Genomic DNA, 22027 nt, shown 5'->3' on the forward strand with positions numbered 1-22027 from the left:
GTTAACCCAAACATGATGTCTTTGGACGGTGGGAGGAAACCGGTGGAAGCCCACGCAAGCACGGGGAGAACATGCAAACTCCACTCAGAAAGGCTCCAGGAATTGAACCAGCGACCTTCTTATTTTGGAGGCAACAGCGCTAACCACTATGCCGCAGTGCTGCCATCTTCCTTGGTTATAATTATCAATAGTTAGCTAATTATTATATCTCTCACTGGAACAGTAAGTGAGAAGTGACTGATGGTATCTGGTGCATCTATTTGCATTAGTGATACCAGGTGTTTCTATGTTTATGTTGTGAGGGTCCCCTGGTGTGCTGTGTGCTTGCTCCACACAACATATGTTAGCTCAGAAATATGATCATGGAAATAATCCTGGAAGGTATTTTGTCCTACTTGCTGTCATCATGTGTAGTAACATGTGGTGTTAATGTGTGAGTGTCGCCGGGGGCTTGAGTTTGATGGTAAGCTGCACAGTTGACCCATTATCCCCGCATGCTGCAGTCTGTACTAGTCTTTTTACATGATACTAACACTTCATGATTGGCTATACTCCGTTCTGCAGCATTAATTTATAATGGCTGTGTAACTAAAGAAATGCAACCAACAAGATACTACAGCAGTGTTGCTGAAGAACATGATACTATGAAGTCTAAATAAAACACAAATAATAGTCCAACGGACAGATATTTGAGAGCCGGTTTATTTATTCCTATAATAAGAAATCTAAGTTATGTATGCCTTAGGGTTAGAGTCCTTTCTGCTCGCTGCACGTTGCAGCACAGATACTCACTATGCATTATCATTTTTAGGAAAACAGTGCCGGACATACAGTGCCGTAATCGTGGTTTGGAAAAACAACATAGCTCACTAAACCTGTTGGGAATCAAAAGATGCTTCTTTTCTTATTGTTTTTCATTTTCTCTTTCATTTCACTGACTGGATGTGCAATTTCCTAACTCCACGGAGGAGAAAGGTGATAAAATTGCAATTAAAACATACAAAGTAAAAATTCATGTTGTTCTTTTAAGTTAGCATTGATTGCCTCCATACATTTTATATTCATGATTAAGCTCACATAACATGTTTAGACCATCCAGTTTTCCCAATAGCCTGCTTCGTTGTGCTGTATACCTGTACACTTCATGCAGTTGCCTGTAGTTTCCTTGTAGGTGACTGTGGGTTAAAGAATCTAGCGTTTTCCTTTGGCAGCCTGAAGGTGAAGGGCATGAGTCATTCTGGGTCCAGATGAGATGTCAGCCTACTGCTTAGTTTTCAATAAGGAGTGTCAGGAAGTGGCCTGAAGCATAGCCTGTTTGTTGGCAGGAAAAAAAAAAAAAAAAACGACTTGTGGGTGTGCACAGTGCAACAGTTTTCTTAAGAAATGAGGAAAGCTGCAGCATGGTGGTAAATAATTATGGGAAGGGAGTGGAGTGTTGTGAGGGCACGGAGGGCAAAGCTGTTCCTCAAGCGTTGGGAGGATGAAGAGACGGTCTTTGATGTTGTCGGAAAAGGGGGTAGGAGGGTGCTTAGCCAGACCTTGTGGGGAAATAAATAGAAATAAATATAGATGTACATGCTACCCTGTACACATGGACTCTGTCCCCAAAACAGTGAGAAACATTCAGGTAACATGTCTGTAAATTTCACTTTAATGAAGATGAAGTAGTGAATGATGTTTAAATGTAAATCACTAAACCGATTCTGTGGATTTTTAGCTTACACATGGATCCGAATCAAATCAGCCATCAGACAAATTTTAAAAACTTAACTGTCATCGTCACCTTTTCAGTAACTTCAAGATCACTGTCTGCAGAGCTGTACATCACTTTGGCTTGACACGCCAAAGTGTGTTATCTCATGCATGCGGAGGGGAGATAGTGCTAAATGCCAATTAATGGAGCAGGAACTTTGAATATGCAGCAGGAAATCAATCCAACAGGAAATTTCTGCAGTTTTTCTCTTAAATAACTTATATCGAGCCAGGAAATAAATCTAATAAATCTGTTTCCAACAGACCAAGACCCCTCAATTTTCTACTCTCACTCTCACCTCTTTCACTTCTAATATTTTCTTTTTGCCCTCTACAATATCACCACACTCCATTTCAGCCGCTTTAAAACTGCTTTCTCCTCTCCAGCTGTTATTGGCCCCCAGTTCCCTGATATGACTTTCACAGCAAGTAGAAAGTCTTCCTTCACCTACATATCTAACATTACCATATCCTTTGTGCAGACCCCAGAGACACCAGCAGATACTCACCAATGCTAAACCACCCAAAAATTGTATTTTATGTGTATTGGTCGTTAATCAACCATAAAAATGGACATCTAATCTGACATCTTGACTAAAGTGTTAATAGTCCTGCCCTAGGCTTGATCTTATTAAAACTTCCACCACCTTGTGTTTTCCATGCCAAGTAGCAGACAAATATTATTAAACTACTGGCCGTTATATTAAATCATTGTAAGTAAAATACTAGTTAATTGCACAGACTTGGATGAGAAACGTGATACCAATCTGAGTCCATTTCTTGCCTAGAAGCAGTGGCTTTCTCTGCTGGTTGCCTGGCAACTGCTCCTGGCCAGAAAGTAGTCTGTAATATAAGCCCCTTTAAAGTAGTAAATGATTGTTTTGTACCGTGTTTTTTTTTTTTTTTTTTTTTTTTAAAGGATTAAACAAATGAGATATAATGCGTTAGAGTCGCTGGTAAGCGGATTTAGTTTGTTCGGTTAGCTGTCGCCACACTCCCAGCCTCGATGCTAAGCTAAGTGGTTCCTGGTTGTGGTATCAACCCTCTCATCTAACTACTGGCAAGAAAGCAAATGACTGTAAAAGGAAACTTTTAAATTGAAAACAGGGGAAATATTTCATTCAAGCATCAAGCCTGTCAGAGATGTCTTCTTATTTTAATCTTCCTTGCTACTTTTCTCCCGTCATACCTCTCCATCCTGTCTCCTCCAGACTTCCTCCTCATCAGTCCTTCCACCTGCCCTTTATCCATCTCTCTCACTCCCATTATTATCTTTCACCACACCTTACATCTCCTCCTCTATCTTCTTTGCTCCCATTTCTATTTCCGTGTGCTGGTCGACCGCTGGTTTCCCAGTGGGCCGGTGTACAGCGTAGCCTAAAAAGACATGCTCTACATCTATAACCTTCATCATTTCTCTCTTCTGCTCTCACTTCTTCAACTGAGTTAGTATCAGTGTAGTAGTGCTGGAAAAGTAGCACACCAGTTCTACATTAAACTTGTGTCTGCACCCAAGTTAATACTTAATGGTCATTAATATCGCTCCACGCCAGCAAAGACTAGAAAGATAAGTGTAGCTTCACGTTTTGTAAGATAGAGAGAAGTAGGATCTAAACCTATTTAAAAAAAGAAAACATTTTTTGATTGAGGGCAGTCGAGTTTATAGCAAATCCCAGATGGGAGCAGCCCTGATTAGCTTGTTGTGGCAGTGATGACAGTACTGGATGGTGGCCAGGTGATACATTACACACTGTGCCCATATTTCTCATGGGAGGAGGCTGTCACAGGTTCTTGTGCAGTCCAATCACTGAGATGGGCAACTGGCTTGTTAATCACCATGTGATTCGCACCCGTACACACTGAAATCCTCCCCTCCACACACTGATCTGTAACCAACAATTAGCTCCTGTGCATCCAATTTTCTTCCACTTTTCTTTCCATTCCTTTTCTTTTCCATCCATCCATCTTCATCCACTTATCCGGGGTCGGGTCGAGCCTTTCCTTTCCTTGCCCATCAAGCATCACACGTAGCGTTGTAGTTTCCATTATCTGTACTAATTTTACTTCTTTTATTCCTCCTACAAGTCTGACTTTGTTTCTGACCTATGTGTTCTTCACGTGACGAGGCTTTTATGACTTTAATACATAACTCAGGTACTTGTCTCACTATCATCTATCATTCCTCACCTTCTCTAGTTCTTCTCTTCTCTCCTCCCCTTTTCCTGTCTGGGACTGCAGAATTAGGCTAAAACACCTTTTCTGCCCTCCGTTTTCATCTCCTTGCTTCCCCATTTTATTTATTTATATTTGTGTGGATTCACAGCCATCCTCCCTCCTGTTTTTTTTTTTTTTTTTTTTTTGTGTAGTCTTTTTTTATCCCTCCCTTGAAATAGTGTCCACAGTTTAGTATGTTCCTCTAAATTTCTTCACATTCTCCTGTTCTATTCTTAACCCTTCTCCTCCTCTTCTCTGTCTGTTTGTCCCTCATCCCACCTCTCCTCCTTGCTTTTTTTTTTTTTTCTTTTTCACCCTCCTGCAATCCCTCCCTGGTGATCATAATAATCGCGTCCTCCAGTCGCAGCACCATGAGTGCGTTCCCCTCTGACGTAGTCTATTTAATCTCTGTCCCACAAGGGATCGCTCACATGGAGCCGCCATCTCCTTAATAAGGACAATTTCTCCTGCACTGCAACTCCACTGCTCCCCCTCCTGCAGTCCTCTCCGCTCTGCCCTCCCTTCTCCTTCCTTCCCCCAGTGACTCTATAAAAGGGGAAGGAGAGGTAAGGAAAAGTAAGAGAATGAAATAGGAGGCAGGGAAGGAGGCAAAGAGAAATGGCTCTCAAAGGACAAATTATAAATGATACAGAGTCTTTTTGCTCTGTGAGGGAGCAAAACCACATCATGGGCACACACACACACACACACACCTACTCACACAGGTGTTCCTCTGTAAGTGTAGGAGCGGTGACCTTGAGGCAGGCTGAGGCAGTATTTTCGTTCAGTGGTCAGTCATTCACACTGCATTAGCACTCTATATGCAACATAAAGAAGATTTATCGGAGCAAGGAGTGTGCTGCAGTTCAGCTAATGCTATTATGTCTTGAAAAATCCTGATTTTAATAATGATAAATTCATGTTAATTCATTTCCGATCAATGATAATTAATCAAATGCAAAGAAGTTTAAGATTTTTCTGTTGTATGTCTGTTGTAATTCTGTATGAAATAGATATTATCTAATATAAAATATAAATATGTATATAGAAATAGAAATATATTACAATTGTATAGGTAACAATCTATTGGTTTTTAGCTTTGCATTTTTCACGAAGGACGTGTCCCTTAGACTGTTTGTCCTTATCATCTTGAAGATTGCTTCGGCAAATTAGGATAATTTACTGGAATAAACGATTCTGAAAGCTTGATAGCTTACTGTAAACTGAAAAGCCCTCCACCCTTCATCAGTGAGTTTCTTACATTTTATTATAACTGCACATTTGATGGTCTGACATAAAACAGGAAGCCAAAGAATGCGCTGTTGCCAAGTGGTGCCAATTTTTTATTGCGGCAAAAAAAGATGAACAAGGTTTAGAGAAAAAAAACAAATGGTAATGGCTTCTGAAAATTTCTGCTGGGACATGTCATGAAGTGCAATCACTTCAGATGTTTGGGCTTTTATATCAGGGCTTCAGCACTGTCTCTGGACAAGTACAGTCTGGGCAGGTTTCCCAGACAGAGAGTAAACAAGGTCTAAAACCAAAATTTATAACAATCCAATGCCCAAGCTTAAACCTTAATCTGTATATGAGGAACGGGCTTTAAATGTATATATAATCATGGTGCTGTACATTTCCTTCTCAAAAGTAAAGCTGGTCAACCCTATTCCTTTACCAGCTATAATGGAAGGGGATTTTTGTGAAACTATTAGCATTGAAGAGGCTGCAGAATGTGACCGTGTCAGACATATATGATATGCGCACACACACATTTGCACACACATACACGCACGAACCCAGATGCTGGACACGGCTGGCAGTAGAGTCAGATGTCCCAAGAGATGTCTGACTGAATTAAGAGGACAGATGCCAAAAACCACAAAAACCAGACTCTATTTGCCTGAAATCATGGAGCCTGATGCTGACTCACCGCAGTATACAGTATGAGTGTCTGTGTGAGGGAATACAACAGTGTACAGAGTGGTATATAGTAGGCATGACACAAACTTCCCCCAGTATTTCAAGATTTGAAATGCAACGCCACAAATCATTACACTCCACTTACAGTTATTCTATGTAAGTTCAGATATCGCCAGCGTCCAAATGACTTAACCAAATAATGTCAAACTATCGTTTATACTTACTGTAAAAGGCATCTGAAATCTGAATCTAATCTAATTTCATTATCATATAATTCAGTTATTGTGGTCATCTCTAACACATGATATACATTTTGCTGCCAGCGTTTGAAATAAGTGATGGTATATCACCAGCACTTTCATCAAGGCTTGATCTTGTTCTTTTTTACGTTTACTTGGGTGACAGTCTTGTCGACTTGAGTGCCCTGGATGTACAGCTGACACAGAGTAGTGTCACACCCTTTGGCACTTCAAAGACTGGTAACCGTTGAACCTTGGGCCGACTAAGTTTCGGCAAGTGAATGTAAGTCGCTGCAAACGGAATTTGTCGAAATGCTTCTGTGTCCCAGGTTGCGGTCATATGCTGAATATATTCCCAGGTCTTGTCCTTTCAGCCGTCCTGTATCTGAACTGGCCAGAAGTATAGATAGCAAACTGACAGCCACGGTGATGCTTTTAGCCTGATATGCAGAGTCCCAGGCTATAACCAGCTTGTTTCCCCCCCATGTCAGCTCTTTTCCTGCGTTGACCTCTCTCTTCTCTCTTCTCCTGCTGTGGGGCAGAACAAGGGTGGTAGCACTGCTGCCAACTCAAACAGAAAACATTTGCTTCTCAAGGGCACACGAACAGACACATTCTTGGATCGGATCCAGCTATGCCTTGCTCAAGGGCGCAGAACTTTGATTTTATGCATATTGCAGAGAATGATCCATAAAAGCCGAACAGCAGCTGAAGAGGGAACAGAAACATAGATACTGTCTCATACTAACTTGGAATTTCGCCTTCTACGAACCTTTAAATGATCTTTGCATGCCTTGCCCATTGGCCTGAAGGAAGCAGAAGCCAAGCCTGTAATGTTGTGCCCAGGGGAAGCTCGTCACATTTACCACGGGCAGAGATCAAAGCATTAAAATCAGTCACTGACTTGTTATGAAAACAAATCATTACAGCTATTACAGTGTGTCAGTCTTACAAGGTCAGATGACGGCATCACAGCTATCGCAATTTTATCCGAAATATAATGGAAAGGGCTTCATGGGAATCTTCTTTTTGGGATTTTTTTTTTTTGCGGACTTTTTGCGAAAACCTTCCGTGGTAGAATTGGTTTTCAGGGTGTCAGTTATATACGCGCTGAATTGACACCGCAGTATTACAGTGGACTTTACCCAGAAGTACGTAAAACATAACCATGCCAACAGCAAATGAAGAGCCTAACATTAGTGGCATGTGGAAAAATCAATTGTTCTGAACACACTGTAACTACATGCTCAATGTCAGTGATATTAAAGATGATGCATTCATCCATTTGTGCACCAGATGGAACTTTCTGGAAGGGATTTCATGGACTCAGTCGCGTTACAATCCGATCGCAGTGCAACCGCACGACGCAAAGATCACTCTGCATTACTCTGCACAGACGTGCATGGTCATTTCTGTTTGAAAAAGAAAACATGGTATTCGTATGCTTTTCCTGCAGTTACAAGCAGACAGGCAGTAAGCAGGCACATTAGAGGATATAGATTTCCCTTACATGTCATGACTATTTCATGACTCTCTCTGGTAGTTTGAATTTTAATAGCTCTCCCTATTGTGCCTGGAGCTTATCTGAGCCCCTGGGCGAAACCAGAGACTGACACCCAGATGGGTGACAGCAGATAGACCACTGTCGCTCTCTCTTTCAGCCTCTTGGCTGTGGATGATCACCCTTTTCACTTTCAAGGGTGAGGGGTGGGTGGCTGGGTGCTATCGAGCTGAATGGATGAATTGTGTGCAAGTGCAGGCGCATATTTGTGTGGAATTAGAATTAGATTTTTATGTTTTATGGGTAAGGAATAAAAAAACACCCTCTGGGAAAACTAGAAATTACTTAAAATGAATTATTATTATTATTATTATTATTATTATTATTATTATTATTATTATTATTATATGCAAGAGAGAATCTGCAGTAAGCTGTCATTTGTTCCATAATGTTAACACTTTTAAAAAGTCATTGTAACAGCTCCATATAACTACAGTTACAACCTGGTTACACATAAAATGAAGCATAACAGGTGTCTGACTTTATGCACGCGTGGAAATGAGAGACAGACGTGAAAAAGGCACAGTTGGGTTGTTAAAGCTTGTGGACAGCAGCGGCTCTTTATTATTCATCACAACGTCTCCAAAGTAAGTAAGAATTCAGTGACATTTCATCAGTCGAAGGAGACTGAAGACTGTCAGCACTTCCAGCAGTTTTACAGAAATCGTGTTCGCTGGACAGTTAGTGGATTAAAAGAGATGGCTAGATGACTGACAGAAATGTCGAACAGTTTGAAACTGCGAGCTTAAGTTACTGACCTTGTTAATGACCTTCATCATTAAGCCCTTGTGTCTAAACACACTCACATGCTGTCGCTTTCCCTTTCTTGTGCACACACACACACACACACACACACACACGCACATCTCCCCTTACAAAGTGAAGCAGTAAACAGATGTCTCATTTATGTTGTCTCCACGTCGAGGGAAGTCGGTCCAGCTAACGTTAGAGTGTCTGATGGTCTTTTGGTAAAACAGCTACACCAAATGACTAATAACTTCAATCAGAGGCTCAAGTTGTTATTTCCCTTATTTTTCATGCTTAATAAACACATTTGTTCACACATTCATCTTGGTACAGGAGAACAAAGTGAAGTTTTGGTGATTTATTTTGTCTGAGCACAACATCATCTGTTTTAATAATGAAAATCTTTTCAATAGAAATCATCTCAGCTAAACTTTATGGGTACAGACCAAGAACAATAATCTCTTAATGTTTCCATTTTAACATTTAAGATAATAATATAATGTAAGATCACATAATTCATATAATATTACTGAAAAAAATCTAAACAAATTTATAATAGAATCGAATCTTAACCTTTTATAGCCAAAACATCAAGTTTCAACTTAAATGTGACATCATAATGTCCTGCTAAAGCTCTTTTCTTATTATCACTCACTGCCATGGGCACAGAGGGGGAGCTCTTCACAGTATCCTAAATTTTGTCAGATACTTTCAGATGCACATTGTTTGCCGTCTTTGGTAGACCTTTCTGTTCTATAAGAAGCAGCTTTGTAAAGAGCGGGAACACATACAGCTGTTCTTTGTTTCGTACAATGAACCTTCACACTGACGCAGTAGACGTACACCCGAGCAGCAACGACCAAGTTTAACAAAGTCAAATCAAATATTCTTTTATATTTATCCCTTCATCACAAATAAAAAAAAAATGCCTCCAGGAACATCCTCTATCTTCAGACCTTTGTTTTGGGTGAAGAGCAGCTCAGATTAGCAAAAACAGAAGAAACCCGGTGAACCTTTTATCTGATCCAGCTGGTGAAGCATACACCCACAGATGCCCACAGATTTGTCTTTATTTGATACAGCTTAAAGCACTTGGTTAGACGCAGTGGATCTTCCCACCAATGCAAACATTTCAGAACCATAGCCACATAAGAATGAGATCACATAGAGGCGTAATCTTACGAGTAATACGATTACTCGTATTTTCCCTCTCATATTGGTCATATGCTCAAACCTACTGGGTTTAACCGGACCCTCACCCAAGCACAGAGTTTTCATGAAAGGCCCATCTGCACTGACGCTTTCATCCCACATGAGTCACTCTCAGCTTGTTTCTGTTTTCCCCTATGTGCTGCTCTTCATGCGCTACTTTTCAGGCCTCCAAAAAATGTCTCAGAAGTGAACCTTAGGATATTCAAATGCTGTCGTCCCTAGCAGCATGCACCAATCACTGCTTTTGGTCTTTTTTGTTGTTGTTGTTCTGTAATTGCAGAGGCCTGTTTGTCTTGCGTAACATTACATAATCAGCTTTTTCTTCACGACTGCAGGAGGCATCGTCAGAAGAAAGGTGTGTACATTAGGTCAGAGTATTAATAGCTATAAGCTGAATGTGAGGTTAATAATTATCTTCGCGATGTAGCCATACAAGTTTCCTGCTCATTTATGTTAGTTTATTGTGCAAGATATGATTGTGACATAAAAATGATTTATCCTAATGAAAGAGAGGTCTGCCTTTTTAGGTTTGTGACTTCACATGCATCGATTTAGATGTATTTATATCGTCCATATGCATGAAGGTATGTATGCATGTATGTCTATGTGAGTGTGAGAGAGAGAGAGCTGTTCGCTGTGTTCCCTCACTCCGCTTCACCATCTCTCGCATGAGTCAGACTCATAGAGCTCATAAAGCCTGACAGCAAAACTCACCCACTTGTACAGCTGCCCCCGTAGACTCGAGCACATGCACACTCGCACACTATTGCATATTTAATTTCTGGCATTTCAGCATACATTTAATTTGGGTTGTTGGGTAACTGTTGAAAAATGCTCTGGAATTTGGACATGTTCGTAGAAAACGTCAAAGGATATTTTCAAATGTTCAGGCTTCTAATGAAGGACTGAAAAAACTGAGGCTAAAAGGCCTTAAAGGTGGTCCCTTGTAGGCAAGTACGGCTTTTTTTTTCTGAGCAGATTTCTGTTTTGTGTCACGATGTAGCACTGGGCATCTGCCATATTAGACTGATGTATGATGCTGTCCACACAAGCAGAAGCCCACCATTATGGAGCGCAGAATGGTGACATGAGTCTCACACTCATACACACATACATACAGCACACTCACGATGGGATAGACATGGTGTCAGACACTACTCAGAGTCACTTTCCAGTCCATTACCTTTTCGATGGGGCTGTCCATAGGGGAGTGAATGATAGAGCATACGTGTGTGTGTGTGTGCGTGCAAGCATGTGTTCATGCTCATGTGACCCTGTGACTGTACATGCAATGAGAGAATGTATTTCCTCAGCTGTTTGTTTGCATACACTGCAGTGTGTCTGCTTGAATGTTTGGCCTGCGAGAATGTGAGTGCTCAATGGTGTGTATGTAAAAGTGCAAGATTGCGTGTGTTTTGCTACAATGAAGACATGTCACATCATCTCATCCTCACGGAGAGGGCTCTGCTCCTGCTGTGCCCTCTCAGTCCTGACAGTGCACGTCGCATAAAGAAAATCAGTGCATGCACAAACACATTGCTGTCTGAGCAATGAGCCCGTCAAACAGGCGTACACTAAAACAAATTAGAGAACCATCCCTGAAAAAGTTTAATGGAGGCAAAGGGCTTAATTCAACAGAAAGTGTCTTCATTCAGCAGTGGGTGGGCCTGCTGTGCTGCTGGGGGTGGGGGGGGCACCCTTAGGAATAGTTAGTGTAATTGAGTTGTTCAAATTCAAAGTAGTTCAAAAATAGTAACTATCTTTTACCCTAATGCTGGCCCAGGGCTTTGCATTCACCTTTTCCCCATATATCAGCCCGCCATAAGCATAAATATGCAAGCACGTATCCAAAAAGGAAAAACACATTTTCATTTTAATTTATTCAGTAATCTTTAAATAGAAGAGAAACATTTCCTCTAAAACTGTGCTTACTGTAAATTCGTTGTTTTTTTTTTTTATCTCCTAATATCTCGCTCAGCATTGATTAATCCCCTCATATTATCTTATTTCTATTCTCTCTAGAGAAATGTATTAGAATTTAACTTATCACAGACTTATTGTGTGGAAGATGTATCACTTTGGATGATGTAAAATGAAGTAAAATTGCATTAAACATTGCCATGGACCATTTCCACAATGATTTTACACATGTACTACAAGAAAAACCTAATCTATATTTAATTGGACAAATATTTTCCAAAGATGTATCAGATAAGATTTTTGTTGGACATATATACAACGTCAAGAACATTGTATACAAATGAACACACAAGAAGGATAATACGTAGAGGGCTAATGTGAAAGTATCCACTGCTTTTACAAACTTGAACTAGCCCCATAAAATAAAATGAATGTGATAGTGTAGCATCTCCCACCTTGTCTCTTATAACAAACAAAAGCCTGCTATACAAGTCGTTAATCGACACGTAACATTTCTACCTTCTTTTAGTGTCATGCTTAGAAACATTCGCCCTTTGAGGCCATTTCTCCTCGATCCTGTCTTTGTATGGACGGTATCAAACTGCTCCTCTTTTATGGCGTAAAATGTGTCGTTATGATAGAGGTCATTCTCAAGGATGGCGTGACACATTTCTCCGTCACTCCATCTTTCGATCCTCTAATGAAGGCATGATAATTATCCACCTTTTAGCCACTGATGGGTTATTATTCATAGAGTTACTCCACATCCAGCCTACTCTCATTCTGTTCCAGTCCCTGTCTCCCTCGTTTTCACTCTCTTATGTTTCATGAGTCACACTTCAACCCTTTCTGTCTTCTGTCTTCCCCCCCCCCACATGCCCCTCTCTCTTTAAAATGATGAAAGCTGAAAAAAATACGGATTGAAGCCATTGATTCACTGAAGAAAAAAGCATCGATATTTTGCGCCATTACAGTGATGATGATCATCGCACAACCCTGTTGCTATGGTGACTTGTTTTGAACACTGTGGCTCACAGGATTGTGAAGCGGGTAAAAAAGTTGATGCAAACATAAAACCAAAGCAGGGAGAAAGAAGCGCGTTCTGCGTTCTGAGACCCAACGAGATACGTTTGACCTGACCTATAGTAATGTGTCATGCCGTAAAAAAGAAAAACCAAACGGTGTTTGCGTGCTGCTCGTCTATGACGTGTCTATGTTACAAGGACATTTGAAGGTCATCCCATCTGTTTTAGCTGTTCTTTGTCAGAACAAACCGGTACTCATGCCAACATGCCTTCAGACAAGAAGCACAAAGAAGAGACACATATATACACGCACACACTTCCATTATTTGCATATTCTCTAAGGTTCAGAGTCATGGGTATTTCCACCAAAGGAATGGGATGCATAGTGTTTCCATGGAGATCTATTTTTAGCCAGTGACAAAAAACGGCCAACTGTTAAAATACACCATCATGTTCCCGCTCAGTGTACAAAAAAAAAAAAAGAAAAAAAAAAATCCTCATCCTCACATGCAGAAAAAAGATTTTTTTTTTTCTTATCTTTTTGCATTTTTCTGTCTTGTCTATTTGATACCTGGATATTAGGTTATTAGGTATGGACTGACAGCAGATCTAAATCACACATCCTGCTACGTTTGATTGACAGATCAGTGCGTTACTAGCCATAAATTATACAGTAAGAATGGTGAAGAAAAGGGTGAGAGGAATCTTCATTTAGTCAAAAAAAAAAAAAAAAGTAACTAACAACACAATTATGTAGCGTAGCCTTGTCAGTTAGTCAGTTGACAGAAAACTAATTTACAGGAGTTTTAGTAATCAGTTATTAATAAACAAAAAGACCAAATATTTGGTGGTTCCAGCTTCATTGGGAACATTTGCTGTTGTATATCAACGTAAATTAAATACCTTTGGGTTCTGCTCAGTCATTTGCAAATTAAAAATTGTGACGATAAATCAGCCAATTAATTGACTGATAAATGAAAAGAACCTTTGTAGCTCAAGTAAAACAATTTAATTGTAACGGTACAGTATTTTATTATAATCACTTTAGTTTTGTTATGATGCCAAACTGCATGGTCTTCTAAAGAAGCTCCTTTAAAGCCAACTTGGTTACTAAACTACAGAAGCAGAGTTTCCCTTCCCCCTGAACCTAAAGAACCAAATAATGATGAATGCCATGATTAGAAGTTAAGCCTCATGTCTCTAAGTCTCATGGGTGTTCACATTCAAAATTGTAACTGTATCCCTCTAATGTATACATTCAAGTTAGTATAAAAAGTCTCATTTGGAAACCCTAACCCATGATAACTATGATCACCGGTGTAACCATTAATTCATGAATTTGACTGTAATGCAGGATGTATTGCAGGTATGGTATATGTCTTTGCCATTTAACATATTGAGATGCCCAATGTCTGTTCAGTCCATCAGCTGATGCTCTTAAAAGGAACTGCAAGCTAAAGCTAATAATAAAGTGTCATCTCCTGTCTCATTTCATAAGTGGACTCAAAGTTCCTTGCCAAAATGGGTTCACGTTTTGGACCTTCATAAAAACAACTGCAATATGCTTCACTGACATTAAGCACCCCTTTCATATCCATTCCCATTGATCGATCACATGCATTTAGTACGGACTCTTTTGCATCTGGTCAGGTTTTAGTAATTGATAATGAGCTTTCGCAAGAAGATTCATTTGCTATCAACCTTAATCCTTTCTGAGAATTGTGTGACTCATGTGTGTATCACCAGAGTTTTTCTGCCCTCTCACTGCCTCGTAAAAATCCACTGCCAGAGCAGTTAGGTGGGCAGACAGTATTTAGCCTGCAATGTTTCAAAATCTGGCAAATGAATCTCCAGCAGTAAGCAGCACTGCGATTGGCAATCCAGGAAGGAATGATGATGTAATAGAGGATTCTCCAGGAAGCAATGAGTATTTAATGATTAGGGAGATTGATCACAGCATAGCTCACATCTCCAGGGCATTTAAGGAGAATGTACTTCAAGCATTTTACCTCCTGAACCAATGCACCATTGCATACAGTATGACATAGCAGAAAAAGACTAAGTGGCTTCCCAGGTGCAGAATGGTGCATTTTTAAACTACGCCTATAGCAGTTTAGCATTCCTGTCAGAGCAAATGTCTACCTGTCCTCGGTAAGAACGTCAAAGGGGTTCAAAACAAGTTGAAAGTGGATATGTATAAAGAAGTTAATCTCTGCTTGTGCATGTGCTTATGTGTGCGTTTGTGTGTCTAACCAACTGCAGCTGGCTAAAGCCTGATGATATGAGCTGTCGTTTTATTTACAGTGTGACAGGGCAAGCAACTGCAGGCATGCTTGGGCAACCTTATTACACACACGCACACCTCAATGCACATAGCACATGCAAGAGGTCATGACTCGCAGACCTACACGCAAACACACACGCAGATATGTTTGTGTGTGATGAGAGGCAGAGGGCTGTGGATCAATGGAAGACCATGCAAGGCCCTCCCATGTAAGAGGCAATTAAAAGAAAATGGATAATGAGGCTATTTATAGTTGATCTATTTGTAACCAGGGCATTCTTCTATGTAGGAGCTTAGATTTGTTCTCTTTTCAGCCTGCCCTCCTTCTGTCCGCTCCTTCTCCCTCTTTGTAACTCCTCCTTTTCTTCAAGCAAGTGAAGCTGATCTCTTTTCTCTTTTTCTCTCATACTATTTCTGTTTCTGTCTTTTCTTTATCCTCTTTCTTCTTAGTCGGATACAGATGCATCATCATATGTCCAAAATCATAAATCATATGTGCTGACATCAAATATTGTCCCAGTGGTGAAGGTACCATCACCAAAGATATTAACTGGTTGTTGTCCTGTGGCTCTCACCTCAGTGGTGATGAAAAATTTTGAGCGTATGGAAAAAAGGAATTGTCCGCATGACTCTAAATTATCCGTAGGTCTGAATGCGAGGGTGAGTGGTTGCTCGTCTCTGCTTGTCTTTGTGTGTGGGCCCTGTGATGGACAGGCGACCTGTCCAGGGTGTACAGAATGTTGGCTGGGATTGGCTGCAGCACTCCCTCGTGACCTGGAAACAGAAAAGCGGTAGAAGATGGATGGATGGATGGATGACACAGACAGTGATCGATCCACTCCAATTTGTTTATCAACCCAGGACACGGGTGGATGAGGCTGTAGCGACACATTTTCTTCATATTCTTGCTCACAGGCTTTCTAAAATACCCAGCATTGATTCTGGAACCTTATGTTGGCTAATTGAGTTTCTGACAAGGAGACTGCAGAGGACTTGTGTTGATGAAACTCTGCCTGAGAGCCTGTTGTGCTCCACTGATTCGCCTCAGGGGTGCGTCTTGTCAACTCGCCTGTTCATGCTCCACATTAATGATTGTAAGAGCATGTTCGAGTCAAGGTTTCTAATAAAATTTACTGATGGCTCTGTGATTGTTGGCCTCTTGCAGGACCATGAGGTGGGACCAGTCTTTGACTATTTTGTTAGATGGTGGCATTCAGAGGTTGTTTTATGTGAGGAAAGTGAGCTGTTTTAACGTTGGTAAAAAAGTTTCTTAAAATGTTTAATTTATTTTTTATTGAATCCATTTTAACTTTTGCTATGATCCGTTGTTTGGTAACCTCAGCATCCCAAACAAGGATAAACTGAGGAACGTGGTTAATCTCTGCCAAAAGACGAGCGGCACTGGCCTAAATGATCTTGACTCTGTTTACAAAGCTTGAGCCACTCAGAGGGCAAATGCCATTTTGGCAAACCGTCTTCATCCTCTTCATGCAGAGTTTCACCCTCTCCTTTCTAAGAGACTGTATAATTTTCCCTGCAAGGCCAAATCAAACAGGTACCTTAAATCATTTGTCCCATCTGCCATTGATTTTCTAAATAAGCTGTAGGCGAGCTGAAGGGATTGATGCAGCGGTGGAATGGTGATGACTCCATGTACTCATTGCATTCATTGTATTTATTTGTATGGTGTCTGATTTTATTGCGCTCGTATGAGATATGCATTGTAGGGATAAATGTTGTTTCAAAACCAGTTGCCCTTCGGGGCAACATTAAAGATTTTCAAAGTCAAAGACATGCGAAACGGTGGAGCGCAGCAGTGATGCTATCAGGTGGAGCACAGGGCCACTCCTGGGAGACCCGGTGACGTGCCATGTGTGACATAATCTTGTGGTAGTGTGTGTGGTTGTGAGGGAGTGAGACATAGATTGAGAGAGACAATGACTGCACATGGTGCTTGTGTGTGTGTGTGTGTGTGTGTGTCTGTGCGCTCAGTAACCTGATAGCAGAGCTACGCTGGAAAACAACCCTATACAGACCAGTGATAAAGCTGAATAGGAATCTGTGATGAATAGTTTCAAATGAAGATAGAGAGGACTCATTTCCATCCCTCCAGCTTTGAAAGTTTGATGTACATGTAGTTTAAGGTTCAAAGCACTTTCTGGTTCAGCAGTGTAGCTGTGATAAATATAATTTGATTTATATGAACATATATCATTCTTACTTCATGACATACTGTAAGCACAGTATTTAGGTAAAGTATACTTTGTTTTAAGGCCCGAAAATTATATTATTATATCAATGTAATGCCCCACGTTCATACACAGTGCACACTGTTCTGTGATTAGGGTTAAAAAAGAAAACATGAACAGTACACTTTGAATTTTAAAAAAAAAATAAAAAAAAATGGCACACCAAATTTTGCTCCTTTGTGGTAGTGCTGTTTGGATTATGAGCCTTAAATCATCCATTGTCAAAGCACCGCTGCTGTTTAAGAATAATTTCCTGGACATTAGTCTAAAAGTACATTGTGCCTCAAGCCAGGGTGAAGTGGTGCAGATGAAACAGTGAAACATATTTATGAACAGAGTTTCATGTTGTATGAGGAGGTGGATGAGGTCAAAGCTCAAAGCCCTCATCTCTTCAGCAGAATTATATAAGGAATGCAGAGGCATGGCCGGCCATGGCTCGATCTGGTAATTAGAAGTGTTTTGTGTGTGGTGTGAGAGTGAGAAGAAATGCAGAAATAAAAAGTGATGCAAGAAAAAGGCTGCTGGCTTTTGATCTGCACTGCTGTGCTTTAACGACGCATTGAAAACTCACTGCAACACATCGGAAAGAATATCCTATGCCCTCAGATCTTTGTGCATTTTGCTATACTGTCAATAAATCTCAAAGCCTTTTCCTCTCCCAGGTCTTGCAGGTGCCCAACTTGACCTGGATAAGAGAAAAGAAATATTTGGGAAAAACCTGATACCTCCAAAGAAGCCAAAAACCTTCCTGCAGCTGGTATGGGAGGCCCTGCAGGATGTCACCCTCATCATCCTGGAGATCGCCGCACTGATATCCTTGGGCCTTTCCTTCTACCACCCTCCTGGAGAGACTGGCGGAGAGTGTGAGTAAAGCAGCTCCTGTGACATCACTTTCAGGAAAACTTCCTCCGTGTCGTCTGGTTCAAGGTCTTGAGATGCACACAGAGCACAAACCATATCTCCGCCACTGCAGAGGACAGCAAAGGATTATAATTGCGCTCGCCCACTGATATCACTTCCTCTGACACCTGCTGACACACACACACCTACATGTATGCACACACAGCTTTTAATTGGCAAGGCGGATCATACTTTGTTTGTGACCTGCCTCAAGAGGTCAACTGACTCATTGAGCACAGGGCACATTTTTGTGTGAGTGTGTGTGCGTGTGCGCATTATGAATTAGTTAAATGTGCGTATGAAAGCTACCAGGAAGGTTAATGAAGTGTTGAGTAGAGAAATAACCTTGAGCTCTCAGGGCCCATACATCAGCCCTTCGAGCCCTGAAACAGGAAATGAAGACAGAGGCCATAACGAGGTGCTGAGTCAGCAACATCACTCATTGCTCGCAGCATTATCACAGTAATGGAATTCAGCTATCCTGCCAAAGAGACCAGTCATTATTTAAGGGGTTCGAACACTCTTATAGACTTAGAAATACCAGGTTAGTTAGCCTCTCAATTAATTTCGTAGTTATAATGGAATTTCATCAATTAAAATCTTTCCCCATCTCCTGTGTATATTTTGATCTGGATTACTTTATAAATGAGTATCACCAAGTCCAAATAAAGCTGAGAAATACTAAGCAGGTATTATGCTAATAACTGCAAACACATAAATGAGCTTTCCTTTGATTTGAAGCAAAAAAGATGCAAATCTGAAAATACTATTAATATTTGGAAACTAGAAGTACAAATCGCACATAAACTCCCTAAACTTCCAAATTCACACAGAGAAATTACTCTAAAGTTGAATCTATAAAACACATATGCACTGAATAGCATTACACATTTACTTATATTGGCTTCTAATAATACTTTCGTGTAAATTGGCTTAACTCTATGAGGACACAGCAAAAGTGACACGTTAACACGAACCAACCAGATGTGCACAGGCACACATCTTTCACTGCTGATTAACAGTGTTGTCTATTACTAGGTCAAAAAACATAGCGCCGTTGTCCATCAATAGAAAGTGGTAGGATGACTTAACTGTCATTTACATATGAAGCAGCTTGGCGGCAGTTGAATGAATCGGCTGTTGAATGTATCACACACACGTAACAAAATAAAACAGTGAAAAATACAGTAGACGCTGAAAATAAATGATCCAAATCATTTAGTTAACTGCATCTGAAGTTTATGGACATTTACTGACTTGTTATTTAACGGCTGCAAACATCAGATTTATCTAAACTTTGTCTGGTCGTTGGTATTTCAGCACCATGGACAGCCACCACTCCTCATTTTGCTCTCGGTGTTTGCAGTCGCACGGTTGACTGGCTGGAAATGCTTTGAAAGAATCCACTGACTTTTTTTCTTAACAATGTCTTTATTGATCATTGTTTTTGCAGCCAGCTTCACCTCACAAACTGCGCATAATCTGAAAATGCATAATCTTTAAGGATATAGACAAATCTCTGAATAGCTGAACAAATGAGCTGTAACTTTAACCTGAACAAATAACATCAGAAGGTGTTCTTTGAATTGCAATTATTTTTCTTCAAAACAGTGTGAAAAGAAAAATAAATACATATGAAGGAATGACGCTACCATTAGTAATCCAATTACAAAATAATTGTATATAAATATGACTATGCTAAAAACCTCACATAAAAACATGTGTGTGCAATGGTTGTGGTTGTCGTATAGATCTTTGAGAATATTTTTCCTGCTGCATGCATTTCCCTCTATTTTCCCCCTACAGGACACCAGCTAGTCCAAATTAGAGTCTAGCTGTTTGTTGACTCAAACCCTGCATATGTAATGTCCGTAATAAGAGGTCTGCACTCGCTCGTGTCAGTTAAAAATGGAATATAGTGTCCAAATCAAATTGCCCCTCCTTGGGCTTTTAAAATCAGGCAGTCAGGAGTGTATTGCACAATATTTCCCAGACTACTATGAAAAGTCGTAAAAGGAGGACTGAGAATAGGCCTTGCTTCATTCTTAAATACACTGCATTGTGTGAGTGCAAGATATCAGGGCGCAAATGAATGAAAAGGCTTTTTTCACGAGTTCTTTCTTTTCATTATTCTGCACACAGAATAAACATGTACAACTGTATATGAAAGCATAAGAACACCTCTAGCAACAGTCTGTAAACATATATGATTTGCACTTTAAATGTCTGACAGCCATATCGTTTCCTCTTATCCTTGCTGCTACGCTTACCAAACGGCAGCTTGTGGCACGGCAGCTGGTGGGGTGGAGGATGAGGGCGAGGCGGATGCTGGCTGGATCGAAGGTGCGGCCATCCTGTTGTCTGTGGTGTGTGTGGTGCTGGTGACGGCCTTCAATGACTGGTCAAAAGAGAAGCAGTTCCGCGGGCTGCAGAGTCGCATCGAGCAGGAGCAGAAGTTCCAGGTGGTCCGTGGGAGCCAGGTCATCCAGCTGCCCGTGGCTGACATAGTAGTGGGGGATATCGCACAGATCAAGTATGGTAGGCATGAGCAGCTCTTCGAAACAGAAGCCATTGAATGTTTGAACCTTAAGCAGATGCAGACCACTTTCAAAATGGATGCGCCCACTGACTCTTCACTATCGTTGTCCACTGTGAACATATTTCCCATGGCTGAGTAACTAACAATAGAAGCAGCACATGTCCTCTCATAATAAAATAATGTATGCTACAGTCGTCATCGTCTGTCCTGAATCACATCAGCTCCAGAAGTATGCATTTGTCGATTGAAAACAGGAGCTCTGCCGTCTCTCCTGCTGCAGGTGATCTGCTTCCTGCTGATGGAGTGCTGATCCAGGGTAATGACCTGAAGATCGATGAGTCATCACTAACCGGCGAGTCTGACCACGTCAAGAAGTCTGCAGACAAGGACCCGATGCTGTTATCTGGTACGACGTTCAGTTTGTGCACTGTTGCGACGGAGCGGCGCATACTGCTCGTCACTTGTGTAAAGTAGAAAGGGACAATCCTCCATCCTCATGTGGGAGAATTATTTCTGTTTTCTCTCAAACAAACCCAAAAATGTCTCGTTTCGCCCAATAGACTCAAGCCAATGTGTGAACCTGCATCTGGCATGAGCATGTGCCTGCATTGTTATATTTACCATCCTTATGTCACCTTTTAATTATATTTAATTATATTCTTTTCCAGAAACTCTGCAAAACAACCATGAGTGCTTATAATCACTTCAGTTGACTCTAAACTCCAGAGCCTCACGGCTTCACGTTGTTCTAATATTGAGTTGTGCCTGCTGTTACTTATTTGTCCTAGCTTTGGTTTTCCTAGCTCCTTTTTTTAGAATTTATTGTGAATAAAACCAAATGATTTCACAGTCTCGCCATTCCCCCAGACAGAAGACAATGGGTTGTTAATTATGAACCAGACATTAATGCAGAAGACGCTGGCAACTGCCTGGAAGACACTGTTTTTCAATCTAGTTTTTCTCTTGATTGGTTTAGTATTTGCTGCAGCTGTGTGATTCTTAAAAATGAAGAATATCACTGAAACATGGGCCAATCTCTTCTCATGTCTTGTTTAATTTTTTTCCCTGTGGATAATTAGCTTTGTGCCTTTTTGCCGCCTCCTTTAATTAGCCTCCTATTCACGCACATCGACGGACTGACAAAAGGTTAAGCATCTTCTGTGTGTGCACTGCACATGTTCCCGTACACAAGAGTGTGCAGCCTGGACGTATTTGCGTGCCATTTTTCTCAGTCAACTCCAGCCCATTTTAAATTTAAAATAAAATAATTAAATAATGTTTGATATACAGAACCAAAGCAACAAATCCTTTTTTGAAAGCAACCCACTAAATGTACTTGAAGTCAGTCTTGCTGCAACGAAAACGCTGTTACAGTAATACTCTGCTGTACTGTGTAACTGAAGCACAAAGCAGGGATATTAACAATTCCTATTTGTTATAATTAGACCACACTGGCAGTAATATA

The 22027-nt window shown here is 40.7% G+C and overlaps 1 protein-coding gene across 3 annotated transcripts in view; it reads left to right on the forward strand.

Moving 5' to 3' along the window:
* atp2b2 (ATPase plasma membrane Ca2+ transporting 2) overlaps positions 1–22027 on the forward strand; it is a 92848-nt gene that overhangs the window by 34443 nt on the left and 36378 nt on the right. For all 3 annotated transcript variants that reach the window (XM_029503298.1, XM_029503300.1, XM_029503299.1), the window contains exons 3-5: positions 17786–17986; positions 20304–20561; positions 20843–20968. In XM_029503298.1, coding sequence (XP_029359158.1) covers positions 17786–17986; positions 20304–20561; positions 20843–20968 — 585 coding nt within the window. The remainder of the gene's footprint in view (positions 1–17785; positions 17987–20303; positions 20562–20842; positions 20969–22027) is intronic.

This window comes from Echeneis naucrates, chromosome 5, assembly GCF_900963305.1.
Source record: "Echeneis naucrates chromosome 5, fEcheNa1.1, whole genome shotgun sequence".
Taxonomy (NCBI): domain Eukaryota; kingdom Metazoa; phylum Chordata; class Actinopteri; order Carangiformes; family Echeneidae; genus Echeneis; species Echeneis naucrates.